The sequence below is a fragment of the Hemiscyllium ocellatum genome, chromosome X (assembly GCF_020745735.1).
Source record: "Hemiscyllium ocellatum isolate sHemOce1 chromosome X, sHemOce1.pat.X.cur, whole genome shotgun sequence".
Lineage (NCBI taxonomy): Eukaryota > Metazoa > Chordata > Chondrichthyes > Orectolobiformes > Hemiscylliidae > Hemiscyllium > Hemiscyllium ocellatum.
This window is the reverse complement of record NC_083453.1, coordinates 20,510,261-20,527,578: the sequence shown is the minus strand read 5'-3', so window position 1 is coordinate 20,527,578 and position 17,318 is coordinate 20,510,261. Positions and strand designations below refer to the sequence as shown.

The window sequence follows — 17,318 nt, the reverse complement described above, 5'->3', positions numbered from 1 at the left end:
TGAATGCATAGTGTAAACTCTTGGCTGTCTCTGTTGTTTTTGAATCTCTCATTTCAATCATTTTCTCTCTTCTTTGCAGTCTCCTAATCCCAAAAATCATTTTCTCAGCTAGAAAAGAGGCCTGCCCCCACCCCTTACTGTTTACTAATCTCTGTCTAACAGCTTCTGAGAAGGCACATACCACAGCAATTTGGGGACTGTCTATCTGAGTTTCTCTTCCCCCACAGGGACCCCTTCTCATATACTTGACACACTTGGCTCACCCCAAGTTCAGGAATTCACTGTGGATGGAATGCCATGTAAGCACATCTTTGCATTCAATGGCACAGCACATTGGTATATCCCACAAAGCTCATCAAATATATCCATTTAATTTTGTATATCCCAAAAGCCCAGGTGAGAGGCATTGCCATTCCTCATGGAGTTTGGAGGGAAGGAGAATAAGCCAGCACCTTTTGATTCCCAATATTTCAGCTCGGTCCCCTAAATCAGAAAGTTGTTCAAACCCCACTCCAAAGACTAAAGGGTGCAATCCAGGCTAATGCATTAGTGCAACACCAAGGAAGTGTTACATTGTCAGAGATTTTGTCCTTTAGTTGAGACGTGATCTTGAAGCTCCATCCACCTGCTCAGGTAGATAAATCCCCCCGGAACAGTCTGAAGAAGATCAGGGAGTTGTTCCAGTGTCCTTGGGGCTACCTTTCCATCGACAAGTGTAACGAGAAACAGATTAATTGGTTACTCATCTCATTGCGATTTGTGGGATCTTTCTGCGTGCAAAATGGCTGTCACATTTGTCTGCATCACAGTCACTGCTCTTCAAAGGAATCGGTTGTATGTGAAATGCTATGAAATGCTTCTGACAAACTTGATATGCTACCAAACTGCATGCCTTCTTTATAATGGCTGATTCAAGCGATATAGATGGAAGCCTGGGTGTGAGCCCCGTAAATTGGGCTTACTGGGGTTTAAGGGTGGGAAAGTTAAATAATGGGAAAATGTACATATTATTTTAACAAAAGTGTTGTACAAATATACCTACTAGGAACAGAAGCATCATCTTCTATCTAAAACTGGAAGATCCAAGATCATAATCCTGCTCAGTACTAAGTATTTTAAACTGGGGCCTTTTTGCCTTATGAGTGAGGTAGAGGAAAGAAAATCTGCAAGGATTCCTGTTGTTAACTGCTATTCACTGGGTCCTGCTGCCAAATTTGTTGAATGGTTTTGGGCAAAGGTAAGATTAGTCCTGATGCTTCCCAAGGCATAATGACTCCTGGCAGTCCGGGGCTGAAAGGAACAAATGGGAATCACTCGAGGTCAGCCAGCGCCCACATGGCTGAAAGAACTGGGCAGGAACAAAGAAAATTGGGGAAAAACATAAAAGTGTCTCAGCTCTAACACAACTGTATTTCTTCATCTCCTCCACCTGCCATTTTGTGTTGACTTTTCAAAACACAAGTGCAAAAAAAACTGTGCTCAGTATATGACAGTGAATAATCATTGCACTGGTGTGAACGTTCAAAAAGGCTAAATTTGGGATGATGGAGATTTGTATGTTGGTGTTGCAACAAAAATGACTTTGTTTGGACACGAGTGTGATCTGAAACAGTTTGGCAGCTGCTCTGCCACACTGCATATTTCCTCTTATTTTCCAGTTAGAATGAGGTCTTTTAAAGTTTTGTGTGTATCCCACAATGAATGCTGATTTCCTTTACTGATACTTTTGACGAGTATCAGTAGATGCAGAGATTGTGGAACTGCACTGGGAAGACTGATCAGAGCCACAGTTTTCGCAGTGACTGAATAAGTTGAGCGATAACATGATTTTTCATCATTTTGAAATCACATTTTGCAATTATAGACCCATTTTTGTTTCAAGACTAAATCGGTAGCTTTAGTTTATAACTTTGATCTAAAATCTATTTTATGAATGGGGGAATGGCTTGTTAATTTACATGATCTTATTAATTTTAATATAATCCCCTTCCCTTCAAAGGCTTTTGCTTACATTTAGTTTCTTTCGTACTGAGGCACGTGGGAGAAGTGAAATACATGACTTGGCTGTCAATGTTCCATGTTAAGCTGGCTATACATTTTCTGTCACAATCAGAGCACCTACTGTGGTGTGTAAATAGCATCAATTGGTGTTGTCATATATATTAGTTTTGACATGATGTAGTTTATGAGAAGGAATTTGCCTTTTTGATGAAAACAACAGAACAGATGAACATTTCTGTTCTAAGTTCAGTTTTTTAAAATAATCCTGATTTTATGATGTAATTTATCCTCTGGAATACTAACTATGTCCTGTATTTGGGCGGAATTTTCCCTTCCGTTGAACAATGGTGAGAAAGGTGGGAAAATGCTATAAGAGAAAAAGGGAAACGTTCATCTGAAGCATCTTATGGCTCTTAGCTTGCACTCACTCACTTTGCCTCTACTTGGAAGCTGCCAGCCTCTATGAACTTCACATTGCGTTATTTGAGCACACTGACAAACTTAGAGGCTGCCAGTCTCTGCTTGGCTCACATTCCTTTCTTAGCACATGGTCTTCAGTGCTGTATTCCAGGCTTAGAACTCTGTGGCTTACATTACGTTTTAGTGCAGAGGGAGAAGTAAGCAGCTTATGATGGTGGAGGTCACTGAACAGTCAATGGATGAACATGTCACTGTATGGCACTGTACTACAGCAGTGTCAGACCTGCAGCTCACATGGCAAGCACAATGGGAGCAGTCATTACTTGGGTGAAGTGGGACTACCATCAGTCTGGGGGTACTCTACGGTCAGTCAGGTGCCCATCCAATTCCAATCTTAGGTGGCACTTTATCAAATGTCTTTCGGAAATTCATTTACACCTAATCAACCGCATTGCTCTCATCAACCTCATTTTAAAAATCTGCATCAGTCAGTCAAACACAATTTGCTGTTAACCTATCCATGCTGACTTTCCTTCATTCATTCTCATTTGCCCAAGTGACTGTTAATTTTGTCCTGATTTCTACAACTGACTGTTCTGTAATTGTTGGGTTTATCCTTCTACTCTTTTGGAACAAAAATAGTTTTGAACAACATTTGCCGTTCTCCAGTCCTCTGCTCTGGCGCCAGCTCTGTATCTGAGGGAGGATGGAAGATTATGGCCAGTGCTTACACTATTTCCAATCCCATTTCCCTCATTATCTTGGATATATTTTACCCAGCCCTGGTGGCTAAGCAACTTAGCAACCTATCTAATACCTCTTTATTAATTTTTAGCCCATCCCAGTGTCTCAATGGCCTCCTCTTTCCCCGTTTTGGCAGCATCTTCTTCCTTGTTATGGAGTTAAAGTACTCATTTGGTACCTCAGCCACACCCTCTGACTCTATGCTTACTTAAGCAAAAGTGAGGACTGCAGATGCTGGAGATTAGAGTCAAGAGTGTGGTGCTGGAAAAGCACAGCAGGCCAGGAAGCATCCGAGGAGCAGGAGAGTCAGGATTCATGCAGGGCCTTTGCCCCACACTCTCAACTCTATGCTTAATTAGCTTTGTTGCTCCTTAATGAACCTTGGTCCTCCTTTTACTACTTATATGTTTACAGAAAACTCTTAGATTCCCTTTTATGTGTACTGCCAACTTTTTCTCATACTCTTCTTTGCACCTCTGATTATTTTACTTTCCTTCTGGATGTTTTGTGTTCATTTCCATCATCATTCCTTCAGGAGAGGAAAGGTAGAAAACTCATTGAAGAGGGAAGAACAAAGTTGATTCCAGTCTTGGCCTTTAAAAGCATTTTATGGCAACAATGGCAATTAATGATACAACTTCATAAAGTATGTTGATTGCTAAGTGGGCATTTTGTCTCCCCCTCCTCACTCTGATTCCTTGAACTACAGACATGCAGGTTACATGGAGAAGAGACTAAAAATGGCACCTTTAACCATGTCCTCAAGCTATGAGCTGAATGGAAGTGGTCACAAAGTTCAGCCGTTTGTTATTTTAATCTGCACTCTTCTGCCTCTGGCCAGCATTTACTTGGCAAGGAAGCTATTATTGCTGGCCTGATCAGACCAAAATCACTGATCAGGTGCTGATTTTGTCATCAGATCCCAATGCACATGTTTAACGAGATGGTGAATTGCCTTCTGAATTACAGGCTTACAAACCAGAGGAGACAAGGAGTGGAACAAAACAGACAAATTTTCAGCAGGGGTCCTCAAACTGCTAATTTGCATACGTGACCTGTTAGCATCTATTTCAGACAGGTTTTCTCCTCATTCCTTTATTGCCTTATTCAAGGGATTTGAGCAGAGCTGCATTTTGGGGACTATTTCATCAAATTTCTATTATTTCCCAATGGGTCCCCTCCATTTTCACAGGTTAATGAAGGTAGCAGCCCAAAGCATGATTGAACTGTGATCTTGTCCATGTAGGCCGAACACCAGTTGTTACCATCAAGTGGATTTAGTTTCACATTTACAGCAGAATAATACATTGCCCATCATTTGGTTCTTGTCAAACATATCTGACTCAAGAGCCCTCGATATTAAAATATTGACTACAAATCCACAATAGGAGCAAGAATAGGTCATTCAGCCCTTTGAGCCTGCCCCACCATCCAGTCAAGTTGTGACTGCTCTTTTCCTCAATGCCACATTCCTGTACCATTTCATATCTTGTAATGTCCATTAGCCTCCCAAAACCTATCCATTTCTGTCATAAACTGACTCAGCAATTGAGCTTCTGCAATTGTTCAGGTCTTCAATTTTGTTGAAAATCCAAACCATAGAGTGAGTGTACCAAAGGTTCATCAGACTGATCCCAGAGATGGCATGATTGTTGTACGAGGAGAGATTGAAGAGACAAGATCTGTATCCTCTAGAGTTTAGAAGAATGAGTGGTGAGCTCATTGAAGCTTCCCAAATTCTGACAGTATAGATGTGGATAGGATTTTTCCCAAGTCTAGAACCAAAGGACACAGTCTGTGAATTAAGGGGCAGGCCATGTAGCACAGAATCACACAAATGTTGCAACGCGAGAGGAGACCATTTGGTCCATCGTGTAAGCCTGAGAGGAGACATTTCAGCCTTCACTTGTTACAGTGAGTCTTGGAATTCTCTACTCCAGAAGACTGTGGAAGTTCAGTCATTGAGTATATTCAAGACAAACATTGAGAGATTTCTCAAGGCAGTCATTAAGTGAGGTGGGGACAATGTGGATGGAAAAAATAGTGTTGAGGTTGTGGACCAGCCATGATCCAATTGAATGGCAGCGCAGGGTGGAGTGGCTGAGTGGCTCTTGTTTCCTGTGTTTCCATGGAATGAGAATGCAGCTTAAGGCCTGAAGTGATATGGTGTGAGGCCTGAGTGCTTTAATTGTAGGAATGTCTGAGGTGAAACTGATTTTTCACAATTTCCAATAAGGCAGGGAATAAATGAAATGCACAGGATGTCGGTCAGGTATCTATAATTAGGGACTAAATCAGTTAATTTGCGAGGATCTGAGTGAATTCCTTTTTGCTTTATGGAACTTGTTTTACAATAGCTGGCTCAGGCAAATATCAGGAATTGATAAGTAACACTCAGGAGGCCCAGATAATACATGGGTATCGTGGAAGTTGACAACTTTGACTCACAGGGGGCTATTACCATTGAACCAGAGGGTCGTTGTAGGCTGGAGGCCCAATAGATTGATGCTTCAGAGCAGTACTGAGGTGTACTGCTCTCTTCAAATACAATTCTCAAGTGGACATTAGAAAATTCTTTGCTTATAAAAACAAAGTACTGCAAATGTCAAAATCTGAAGTAAAGACACAGTGCTGAAGAGATTTAGCAGGTCCAGCAGAATCTGTACAGAGAGAAGCAGAGTTGATGTTTCGAGTCTGGTATGACTTTACCTCAGAACACATTTCCTGACACTGTTTACAAAAGGAGCAGATGATTTCGAATGTACTGGCTAGTATCTGTCCCGAAGTCTCAATGTTGTCTGCAGGACCCATCTGTGCATTAATTGATTCTGAAGTGCCTTGAGAAGTCTAATCATCATGAAATGCAGTTCTGAGAAAGCATCGTTGGACTCGAAATGTTAACTTCTCTCTTCACAGATGCTGCCAGACCTGCTGAGCTTCTCCAACACTTTCTGTTCTTGTTTAATGAGCTGCACTATGCTAGTTTGGTCTGTACTAACTCTTGAGAGTGCAGCAGCAGAATCTGAAATGGGACAATCCTTAATTCGGGCCAAAGTGCCGCAAAGCCACAACGTGGCTCCAACAAGGAGCAGGAAGGTGAGAACAGCAACTGTCTCTGAGACTGACTTAACTTTTACCCCGACTGAAGTTGGACATGAAAGGGTTGCAAAAATGACAGTGGGTGACGAGAAGTCTGCAGCCAGCTAAAGCTAAATGGAAGGAAGTGACATGGGCAGTGAGTGGCAACTCCCTCATCCTCAAGGCACCTACACTAGTCCGAAGCTCCATGACTGCACACAAGGCCAGCAAAGGTAAGCTGCCATTCGTCATCTTTACCTCTAAATGTTCAGTACAGATGTGAACTGTGCAGATGTGTTCACAATTATGCTGCTGCACTGGAGAATCTTGCAATGGGCACATGCCTTTGCGGGATCATCTTCAGTTTCAATATTCTATTAGGAAAGTCTTTGATAAGTTCTGGTAATTTTTAAACAAACAGCTCTCTATCCAAAAGTAATCAGGGTTCTGTTTGCATGCAGGAAAGCAAATTAGGCATAATTTGCAGGAAGACTCCATTGCATAAGGAAGAAGGCAAATCATTCATCCACTAATCAGTATGAAGAGGAGGCAGCCATTATACAGGGGTCCCACTCTTCTGAGGTGGGGATGTGCATCGTCAAGTGAAAAGTGCACCACAAGTACCATTGTGCATAGCCAGCACCACAAGTCGTTTTCCTGACTGTCTGTGCTTACAAGAAGACCCATGTATGAACAGACCAAGAAAAAAGCCAGCTTGTATGAAACACATAATATTTCCCCATTTACTTCCCTCCACAGAATTGGAAAACCCATTCAATAGCAACATCTTCAAAAGCTTGCCCAGCGGGAATTCACTCATGCCATCATGAACCACGGGTTTGAAGTCACCACCAGAAATGGTGTCACTTCAAGAGTTAATGGCATGAAGTGGAGACCAGAGAATTAATAGATACCAGGAGAGATTGATCTTGTGTAGTAGAATGAGTGGCATCCAGCCAATCCGCCATTATATGCTCTGGTCCATGTTAGTTCCAATGCGGAATATATTTCAAACAGACAGTATGATGCTATTAGTTTATCACTACTGCCCAAGATACACTCCTACCCAAGAGTGCTGCATAACATTCAAGGAAGACAGTGAAGAGGGTATTGGAAGTAGAGAGGATAGTCACAAGTGTTGGATGCAGAGATGCCAGGCTTCAGCTGAAGATCATTTGGCGCATTGCAATGTCGAAGTCTCTGAAACTGTTTGACAGAGAAATGGTGACAGTTGCCAAATCCCAGGTGCCCCTCTGCAACATCATCCAACAGAGACTCCTGACTCAACCTCTTGGGTGTTGATTGGACTGGGTGACTGAATGACGATGCACTCAGCTGCTGCGCTGCTTCCTACTCCAGCAAATAAATTATACAGAGGAGAATTTCAGTGGGAGAGACCTTTTTGCAGAAACTCACTCCTTTCTAGAGAAGGAAGAACCATTCACAAGGGAAACTTGGACATGAAGCAAAGAGTGATCAAAATAAAGAACAGAAATGTTTTGGCAAAAACCTAATCCAACCTCTGACTTAAATAATAATTCACCCTTAAGTTCTAAGAATCAGCCTTCCTTAGTTGCTGTTCTACACTATCCAGTTCCATCCTGTTTGAAATGGTTGTATTTTATAATAGTGCAAGTTAGACTGGTGGCTTAAGGAGGAGGTGATGGCTGAGTGATAATTTCACTGTGCAACTATCATCGATTATTTATAAAACCCATCAGGTTCACTGATGTCCTTTAGGGAAGGAAATCTGCTGTCCTTACCTGGTCTGGCCTACATGTGACTCCAGGCCTAGAAGGTTGACTTTTAAGCAGGCCAAGCAAGCCATTCAGTTCAAGGGCAATGTGGGATGGGCAATAAATGCCCACCCTGCCAGTGATGCCCATATCATATGAAAAAAACTGAATTTGAATGAAGCATTCACTCTATCCCCTCAGCTCCTGAAAACTGCACATGTAAAGTGGGTGAGATTGCAATAGAATAGACCCCCCACACACCCACTTTCCATGACTGGCTAAGTGATTGGAGAATGTACATTTAGGGCATATACCTGAAGTATTAATTTGCCCTTTCTCTGTTCAGATACTGATGTACATGCTATATGTTTCAAACATTTTCTGTTTCATGCTTTCAGTCAGCTAAAATGTCTTTTGTTTTCCATTTCCTCATCAATTCAAACAGTTGGGAAAAAAAAGGGAAACTAAATGATGCCACATAGCATTGCCCTTCTATGAAGGATCAAAGAGGATCATTTAAAATTTGTCTCCAAATGAAGAACTAAAATGTCAATATCTTGCCCTCATTCTTGAATACAACAGATTGCATTCATAGCGTTTTATTCATAAATTTGTTCTGTTATGGGTAGCAGTGACCAAGGACTGCTGAGTCATCTTACAACAATAGTGGACATCCTCTTAAGCCTCTGCAGTTCTTGAGTGAGTGCTGCCACCGTATTGTTTGATAGAGGACTTTCAGGATCTTCACCCAGATAATAAAGGAATAGCACTATACATCCATTTTACGATGGATGGTAACTTGGAGGTGCTCCAATGACATTGCCACCCTTGTTGTTTTCAGTGTTAAAACTTGCAGGGGAGGGGGCTGCAGCAGAAGTGAGCTTGGTAAATTGCTTGAGTGTATCCTGTACATCATATATAATCCATCTGTAATCCATTGGTGAAGGCCAGCAAGACTGTTGGGAAAATCAGTGTTCAAGGTTTTGAAGATGTGAGATTTGGGATTCAGGACTGTTTGGGGGGGAGGGAGATGAGAGTTTTAGGTATAGAGGGTTATACAATGAACTAACTGTGAAGTCACAATATTTTAACCTCACTAGTATGTTCAACACGGAAAAGATACTGATGGAATAACTGCACTTGCTGCATTTCTTCAAAATATACTTATTTTCCTTTACATTGTTCAGAGTTAGTATGTACTGGCTAAGTGTAAATCTCTCAATTATTTTGAACAGTGGTATTACATGTGACAAGTATAATGTATTGTACAGATTATTCAATTTGATTGTACAAAGAGGAAACTGGACATCAACTCGGTGAGACACTTAGCTAAGCTAGTTGCAGTGGAGGATTCTATCCTTGATGAGTGCCGATTGCTGTATTGAACTGACACTTGTATCCCCTCTCCCTTCCCCATTCCTTACCTGCTTATCTATGGATGAAGCATGCAAGCTGCACAATGCCATGTTTCTGAAGCGAATAGGAACTATATTAATTGAAATGTAACCATTTACAGCCTACCACTGAAATCGAGAGCAAGAAGAAACATTCGGGCTCCCTCCTGGTGTCAATGGACCAGTTAAATGCATCCTTCGGAAGGAAGGACAGAGCGAACAGTGTTTTAAGTGTTCTGACAAACACTCTGGAAGGTGCGTAGAATGTTATCCTTTTCAATTTCTAGATCGGTGACCTTCTGTTTCAAATGAGCTACTCCAAGTAATGTCCTTTGATTCCAACAATACTTAAAGCTTTAAATGAATTGGTTCTTTGATCTCCTTGAGTGTGGAGTGAGTACTGTACGGGGCCATACAGCATGCTGTGGAGGGACAAGCCTCCCTCTCTTGATTGCTGTCCAGGAAGATTTGCGATCAGATCTTTCTCAACACCCCCCAACAACCATTTCCCCTAAAACCATGAAAAATAAACTGATGTTAAACCGAACAAAATAAAAGAATGGTAGCATTCATTGGAATCCCTTCTTGGTGAAAGGTCTTTATTAGCTTTTGTACTATTTAAGGGGCAAAATCACTGGAAATCTATTCACTGCCGTCCTTTTGAATTCAGAGACCAAGTTGTACATGTGAGACATGTGGAAATTCAGCAGGACAGTCTGCTTAAGGCCCCTCACCATGGAATCCTCAAGCCTCCTGCGGTGAAATGGCAGAGCCCAATGGCACTGGTTCGCCACTGTCTTTGGAAGCTTCCTACAATGCTTTGAGGGTCAGAAGCCAGAAGTGGCTAAGGTCAGAAACAGGAGACACCCTAAACTAGGAATTGTGACCCAAGGAAGTTTGGAACCCAGTTCGTTTGTGATGAGCTTGGCAAGTCCATCACCATGTTGATGTCTTTGATTCAAGTTCCTGAAGAATAACTGCACACCATTCAGCACTGTTCTGTTTCATCAACATTGACTGCACATTCTGTCCGTTAAGAAACACTCTTCTAAATCTGATGGTGTGACCTGTGGGTATTGGGCAAATACAGTACGACCAAACTGCTCTGCATCAGCTAACACTGTACCTTATGTCTTTCTTATTGTTATGATTCTAGACTTTACAGAAATACCCATATCTCATGTGCGCCAGCCATGACTCAATTGATAGCATGTTCATCTCTCAAAGCTCTGGGTTCAAGTCCCACTCCAGGGTTTGAGTGTAAAATCCAGGCAGGTACTCACATGCAGTAGAAAGTGTGTTCCATCATCTTTGGGTGAGATGTTAAACTAAGGACCTGGCTACCCTCTCAGAGGTGTAAAGGTTGCCATGGCACTTTCCAGAGCAGAGCAGAGCAACTATCCCCAGTATCCCAGCCAAAACTTAATTCACAATTAACTTAAGCAAAAAAAAACCAAAATTATCTATTCTTTATTGTTGTTTGTGAACATTTACCATGTACACATTACAACACCGGCTACACTACAGTCATGCTTGATTGACAGTAAAGCACTTTGCGATGTCCAGTGGTTGTCAAGGGTGCTACTTAAGTACAAGTCTTTTCTTTGTGTTAATGTTATGCTTTACAGTGTCAAATTGAAGTTCACAGCAAGCTTGCAGTTCTCCCTCCATTGGCAATGCTTGTTCTTGTTCTGGCAGCTGGAGAGATGTACTTCCTTGTGGACTGAGAATTTAGCTGACATGTTCTGAAGACTGACCCCCAGCAGTATTGCAAACAGCAGTCACACGCCAATGTAAGGCTCTGAAATCAAGAGTTGAAAGGAAGCCTGAGACTTCATTTCTCTCTCTTGTCTAGTTTTGCTGAAGATGTGAATGGCGTTTAATAGAGAACAGTATTTGCTCCAGTATGTTTAGTGTTTCAGTCAAGAATGAATGACAATGCTGGAGTACAAGTTGTTAGTTTCTGAAATATTGTGCTCAGCAGAATAATCATTCAGGGTCATCATCACAATTTGATTCCCCATGTAACAGCGTGGTAACATAGTGTAACACTAGTGGTAACATAGTGTAACATAGTGCATAACACTATGTAACATAGTGGTAATATCACTGAATTAGTCATCCAGAAATCCAGGCTAATATTGCCATAAGTTGTTGTAAAATCCCACCTGGTTCACTTTTAGGGAAGGAAATCTGCCATCCTTACCTGGTCGGGCCTACATGTGACTCCAGACTCAGAGCAATGTGGTTGACTCTTAACTGCTCTGGAAATCTCTCAGGCTGTTCAATTCAAGGACAGTTAGGAATGGGCGATGAATGCTGTCCTTGCCAGCAACATCCACACCTGATGAAAGAATGATACAAAAAATTTCAGTCACTGTATCACCCAGTCTGTTCTCAAGATGTTTGTGTAGTGCACTGCCATATTGTCTCGGCCAGGCTCCTCACTCCCTGCTGAGTTTATTTGTCTGATCAGTGTAGAAGCTCTGGTGCGACAGTGACCTGCGGTTAAATAGTGGGACTGGAGTTTACCTGTGCTGAATGTTCTGGAAATCCTGCTGAAAATGAATGTGGATTGATGTCCAGAGCATTGAACCTACTAATAAGGCCCTCTGTGGTAGCTAAGTGAAGAGTTGCCACTTTGGGCAGGTATTTGTGCCTTTCAAACCAGCCCTCAGCAAAGGGTAAAATTGGACATGGCCACAAAGCATGTTGAATCACGTTGAATGCCTGTCCAACACTCTGCTGAGCATTCAGTTCCATTTTCTGCTGTAGAACCCAAGATTATGTGTGGTATAAGAGGCAAAAGAAAAGCACGCCCATTTGTTTTAAGCCCTTGCCCCGAGTCCAATTTCACCCCATCCCTTTGGAAGATCCTTTCAACACACTAATGGCAGGTGGTAAAAGCTGGAGAGATTCCTGGTCAGTCATGTGATGGGGAGAAAATGGAGTCCACAACTCCAGATGACAACATGCCGCTAAACATGCACATTGCCCGAGCAACTGTAACAGCCCCCACCTTCAGAACGGGATTGGGGGAATTCATGAAGCACTGAACTATGCTGCACACAACTTTAGCAGTTGTGGCTATCTTATCTCAAACTCTTTGACTTTGTAATTTCAGAGCTCGAAGAGTCTCAGAGGAAGTGTCCACCCTGCTGGTATAAATTTGCAAATATGTTTCTCATCTGGGAATGCTGTCCGCTGTGGTTGAAGTTGAAAGAGTACATGCATCTGTTTGTGTTTGATCCATTTGTGGACCTAGCCATCACCATTTGTATTGCACTCAATACCCTCTTCATGGCAATGGAGCACTACCCGATGACACCGTCCTTTGAAAATGTTTTGGCTGTGGGAAACTTGGTAAGGCACATGGTTTAATTTCTCTTTTCAAAGCAGCAGTGGAAAATGTAAAGACAGATTATTGAGCCCAGGCATCTGTTCTGGTGTTTATACCCCACAAAAACCTCCTTTCACCACTTTTGAACTTATCTTGAATCCTCTCAAGTGTAGTTACATTATTCACCTCACCTACTTCCCTGAAAGCCTGTTCCACACTCTGAGTAAAGCCATTTCTCCTGCATTCTTTCTTCACTTCTACCCCATTATGGGTCCCTCCTTCTGGAGTTGCCTGCACATGGAAACAGCCTTTACATCTTTCCTACATTGACTTGATAAAATGCCTACATAGTCCGAAAGATTTTGATCAGGTCGCTATTTCCTATTTCAGCCTGAGGCTCTCTGAATTTTTCTGGTAACTTTAACCATTGGTTGAGAGGAACTTCAGTTTCCCTGCAGAAACAGGCAAGCAGAAACAATCTTTGAATTCTCAGTGGTCTTAATCAGTGCTTGGCCCGCAGGCTTTGGCAAAATGTGTTCTCTCAACTTTTCCAATGAGTTTTAATTTGGGGTTAAAATAAAATATTGAGCTTCCCTTGTTTTGTCTCTAGCAATCGTTTCAGTCTCTGGACTGTATCTGTTCTTTCTGTCTCTTGCTCTTTTAGCTCTCTCTCTTGCCTCCTAGCCCTCTCGCTCGCTCGCTCGCTCTCTCTCTCTCTCTCTCTCTCTCTCTCCTGTAGCTATCTCTGTCTCCCTCCTCTAGCTGTCCCTCTGCTAGTGCTCACTCTGTCTCTTCCCCTTCCTCTCCTTGTCTCTTCTCTATCTTTTTTCTACTCTGTCTCTGTACTATACTCTTCTCAATCTCTCTCTCCTCTAACGCCCCCACCACCACCTCCCCCTCTGTCTCTCCTCAATCTTCCTCGCTATCTGTCTACCATCTCTCTCTCTCTTTCTCCACCACTTCTCTCTCTCTCTCTCCCTCCCCACTTTCTACCCTCCCCCATCACCTCCCCCTCTCTCTCTGTCTCAAACATCTCCTCCTCTCTCCTTACACAATGGCAGCTGTGAAATTTTAATTAAAGTAGTTGAAAGAAAGTCTTAATGATAGTGACCATGATAACTATCATTGATTGATGTAAAAGCCCATCTGGTTCACTAATGTCCTTTAGGGAGGAAAATCTGCCGTCCTTACCTGGTCTGGCCTACACGTGACTCCAGACCCACAGCAATGTAGTTCACCTTGTCCTTTTGAGATGGCCAAGCAAGTCACTCAGTTCAAGGGCAGTTAGGAATAGGGAACCAAAGATTTGGGACGGAAAGATGCAAATGCAGCCTGATTCCATCTCTATTTTGGGTCTTCAGTGAAGGATTGAAATGATTAAATCTGTATGCATTTCAGTGCCCATAATGTAGGACTATTGTATTGATTCATAACTTTAATTCAACATTTCCTTTCCTTTAATAACCAGGCAACCATTTCCCTGTTCCCTGACAATGAGGTTGTCTGTTTTTGTTACCACATATTTGTTATCTGTTTGCAGGTTTCAAGCATGGTTGCTTTACACTACAGAGGGATTTTTTGATGTTTGTCGCACTGTAGTTCAGTCTTTCGGCTGCAAGTGTGTTTCTTGTGGAAAAGAATGCCATCATTACTAAAATGCAGGGTTTTTTTTTGATGACAGCAAAATATTAGAGGAACTAGGTGTGACAATCAGGAAGTGGACACAAATGGGAAAAAAAATTGTTTGCAACTCCTGTTGTGATCAGGAGAGAAAGTCGCATAAGTGTGTGGATGTGTGACTAAATATTGAGGTTGACGGTAACACTGAAAAAAATTACCTTACACCTAAAAGGATTGGAGGGTTTTGTCACATGCAAAAGGCATCCTGCTTGGAGACAGCTGTATTTTTCCTGTTCTCCAGCCCTCCCATTGTTTGTCAATGGTGATTCATGCAGGGAAGTGTCATAAATACAATATGTTCTTATATAATGCTGGCACAACATGACTGTTTCTGGTGTTAGATACTGAGCCACGACAGAAATAGTGAGGTGCAGTTCCACAACCCACTCATTTAGCACAGGCACACACGCATTGATACTCAATTGGACATCTAGAGTAATGCATACTGTGTGTCTGTATTTGAGTTTGACAATTTTTGGTGTTTTAAGTTTATACTGTGACTTTGATATGTTTGGCTGTATGACTTCAGGTGAATCAAGGAAAGCAGACAGCTAACATATAAGTGCACTACTGAATTATTTTCAAGTACACATGCAACCAATCTACAGTTGGGAAATGAAAAGACGCTTAGACCATTCGATGTAAGAGCAGAAGTAGGCCATTCAGCCCATTGAGTCTGCTCCACCATTCGATGAGATCAAGGCTGTTCTGATCATCCTCAACTTCACTTTCCTGTCTTTTCTCCATATTTGATTCCCTTATTGATTAAAGCTTCATCTATCTCAGCCTTGAATTTACTTAATGACCCAGCCTTGACAGCCCTCTGTGGTAAAAAATTGCATAGATTCACCACCCTCAGAGAAAAACCTCCTCCTCATTTCTGTTTTAATTGTGCGACCCTTTATTCTGAGATTATACTCTCTGGTCCTAGACTCTCCCACAAGTAGAAACAACCTCTCCATATCTCCCCTGTCGCATCCCCTACGAATATTGTATGTTTCAATAAAGTAGCCTCCCATTCTTCTAAATTCCAATGAGTATGGGCCCAACCTACTCACCTACTTCGCATAAGACAGTCCCCTCCATACCTGGCATCGACCCTAACCTTAACCCTAAACTTGCAAGACCCTCCCTCACTGTGTTGAGGGCTCTGGACTGCGTCCAATGCTGCCAGTCCATCTTTCCTGAGCTAAAAGGACCCAAACTGTTCACAGTATTCCAGCTGTTGTCTGACTACTGCCTTGTCACATTTTAGCAAAACATCCCTACTTTTAAATTTTATTCCCTTTGAAATAAAGGCCAGCATTCCCTACTACCTACTGAACTTGGGTGCTAGTTTTTTGTGATTCATGGATGAGGACTCACAATCCCTCTGTTCTCCTTGAGGCTACCTGTAATTGTTGGCAATTGTTACGTGATTAAATCACTTGTGAATGATGAATAGAATTTTTGTTTTGCCTTCTCTCTCAGGTTTTCACTGCGATCTTTGCAGCGGAAATGTTTATGAAGCTCATAGCGATGGACCCTTACTACTATTTTCAGGAAGGGTGGAACATTTTTGATGGCTTTATCGTGTCCCTCAGTTTAATGGAGCTTGGTCTGGCAAATGTTGAAGGCCTGTCTGTGCTGAGGTCTTTCAGATTGGTAAATATCATGTTTTGTTTCATTCTGTTCCCAGTTGCTTGCAATCACCTTTGGGCTATGACACCTGAGAAAGTTTCAAGGTTCCCCCTCAGTATGTTGTGTCTTTTGACACCACTGTGTCAACCAAAAAGCTGCAACTGCAGTGGGCATGTGATAGGACTCATGGCAGCCCTGACTCTTTTTCAGCAAACAATGTCTGTCTGTTTAAATGGCAACCTGCAGAACACAGCTGACCAAGTCTATTTAAACAACACGTTGCAGCATACAGTCCCCACAGTCCATTTAAACAGAGTCCCAACCACAGCAAATGGCTACTCGTGACTGAAACTGTGGCAATGCCTCCCAGTTTAAAAAGAGGATGATTTCGCCAGTAGGCTTCATTAAACAAAGCATGGCTACATATTATAAATTTGTCATTTCTATTGCAAAATGTCATAATTGGGTGATAGTTACATGGACAGTCTATGTGTAAAATCAATCTAATGTAATCTTATATCAGAAGCATAAGCAACTAAAGTGGCTCACAACCAGAAAGAGGAATTTATCTCGTTTGCAATGTTTGCATATAAATTAACAGTGGCTACAAAAGCAACTCGCTGATAACTAAAAGCCCCTTGAAACATTCTGAAGGTATACAAATTTTATGATCCCAGCTGACGTTACTCCTGGACAATTCTGATCCCAGAATAAGATCTTGCTGAATAGATCATTATCTGTCTTTTTGTTAATTTAGCACGGCAGTCTTTCAGTGAAATATAAGCACACAAGGCTGCAGATTTGATTTAACAATAAAACAGAAATTTCTGACAAAATAAATAAAAGCAAAATTAAACAAACCAAACCATCTAAATATAATAGTTTGAAAGATTTAAAAGCACACAGCAAAACAAAATCCCATCTATTCCTAACACTATCACTTTACTTACTCAACAATCAGAGGAATTCCTTCCTTGTCAAATCTGTATGCTTGACTTAACTTCTTCTGAGTTCTGGTTCCATATGCTGTGAAAACTTTTCCTTCAATCCTCCCACAACTAATCTTAGACTTTCTCAGTCCTTGGATAATCTGCACAGTTCTAACCAAACATTTTGCGTTTGGAAGTTTCACCACCTACACACTTTCACGGAGTTAACTTTATTCCTTAACTTCTCGGAACAATCTGCTTTATGTAGAAGAGATTACACTTGTATCTGACTTCAGTCAGGCTTCCTTCAAACTGGCCAAAAGCTTTTGAAGAAGATTTTTAAAAAATCTGTTCACCTCAGATTCTGCTAAGCTAC

General features: G+C 41.8%; 1 protein-coding gene across 1 annotated transcript in view; it reads left to right on the top strand.

Moving 5' to 3' along the window:
- The window catches only part of LOC132805755 (sodium channel protein type 8 subunit alpha-like), a 420,353-nt gene that overhangs the window by 129,269 nt on the left and 273,766 nt on the right, over window positions 1–17,318 (top strand). Inside the window, exons 13-15 of the mRNA XM_060820986.1 lie at window positions 9,496–9,628; window positions 12,498–12,736; window positions 15,864–16,037. Coding sequence (XP_060676969.1) covers window positions 9,496–9,628; window positions 12,498–12,736; window positions 15,864–16,037 — 546 coding nt within the window. The remainder of the gene's footprint in view (window positions 1–9,495; window positions 9,629–12,497; window positions 12,737–15,863; window positions 16,038–17,318) is intronic.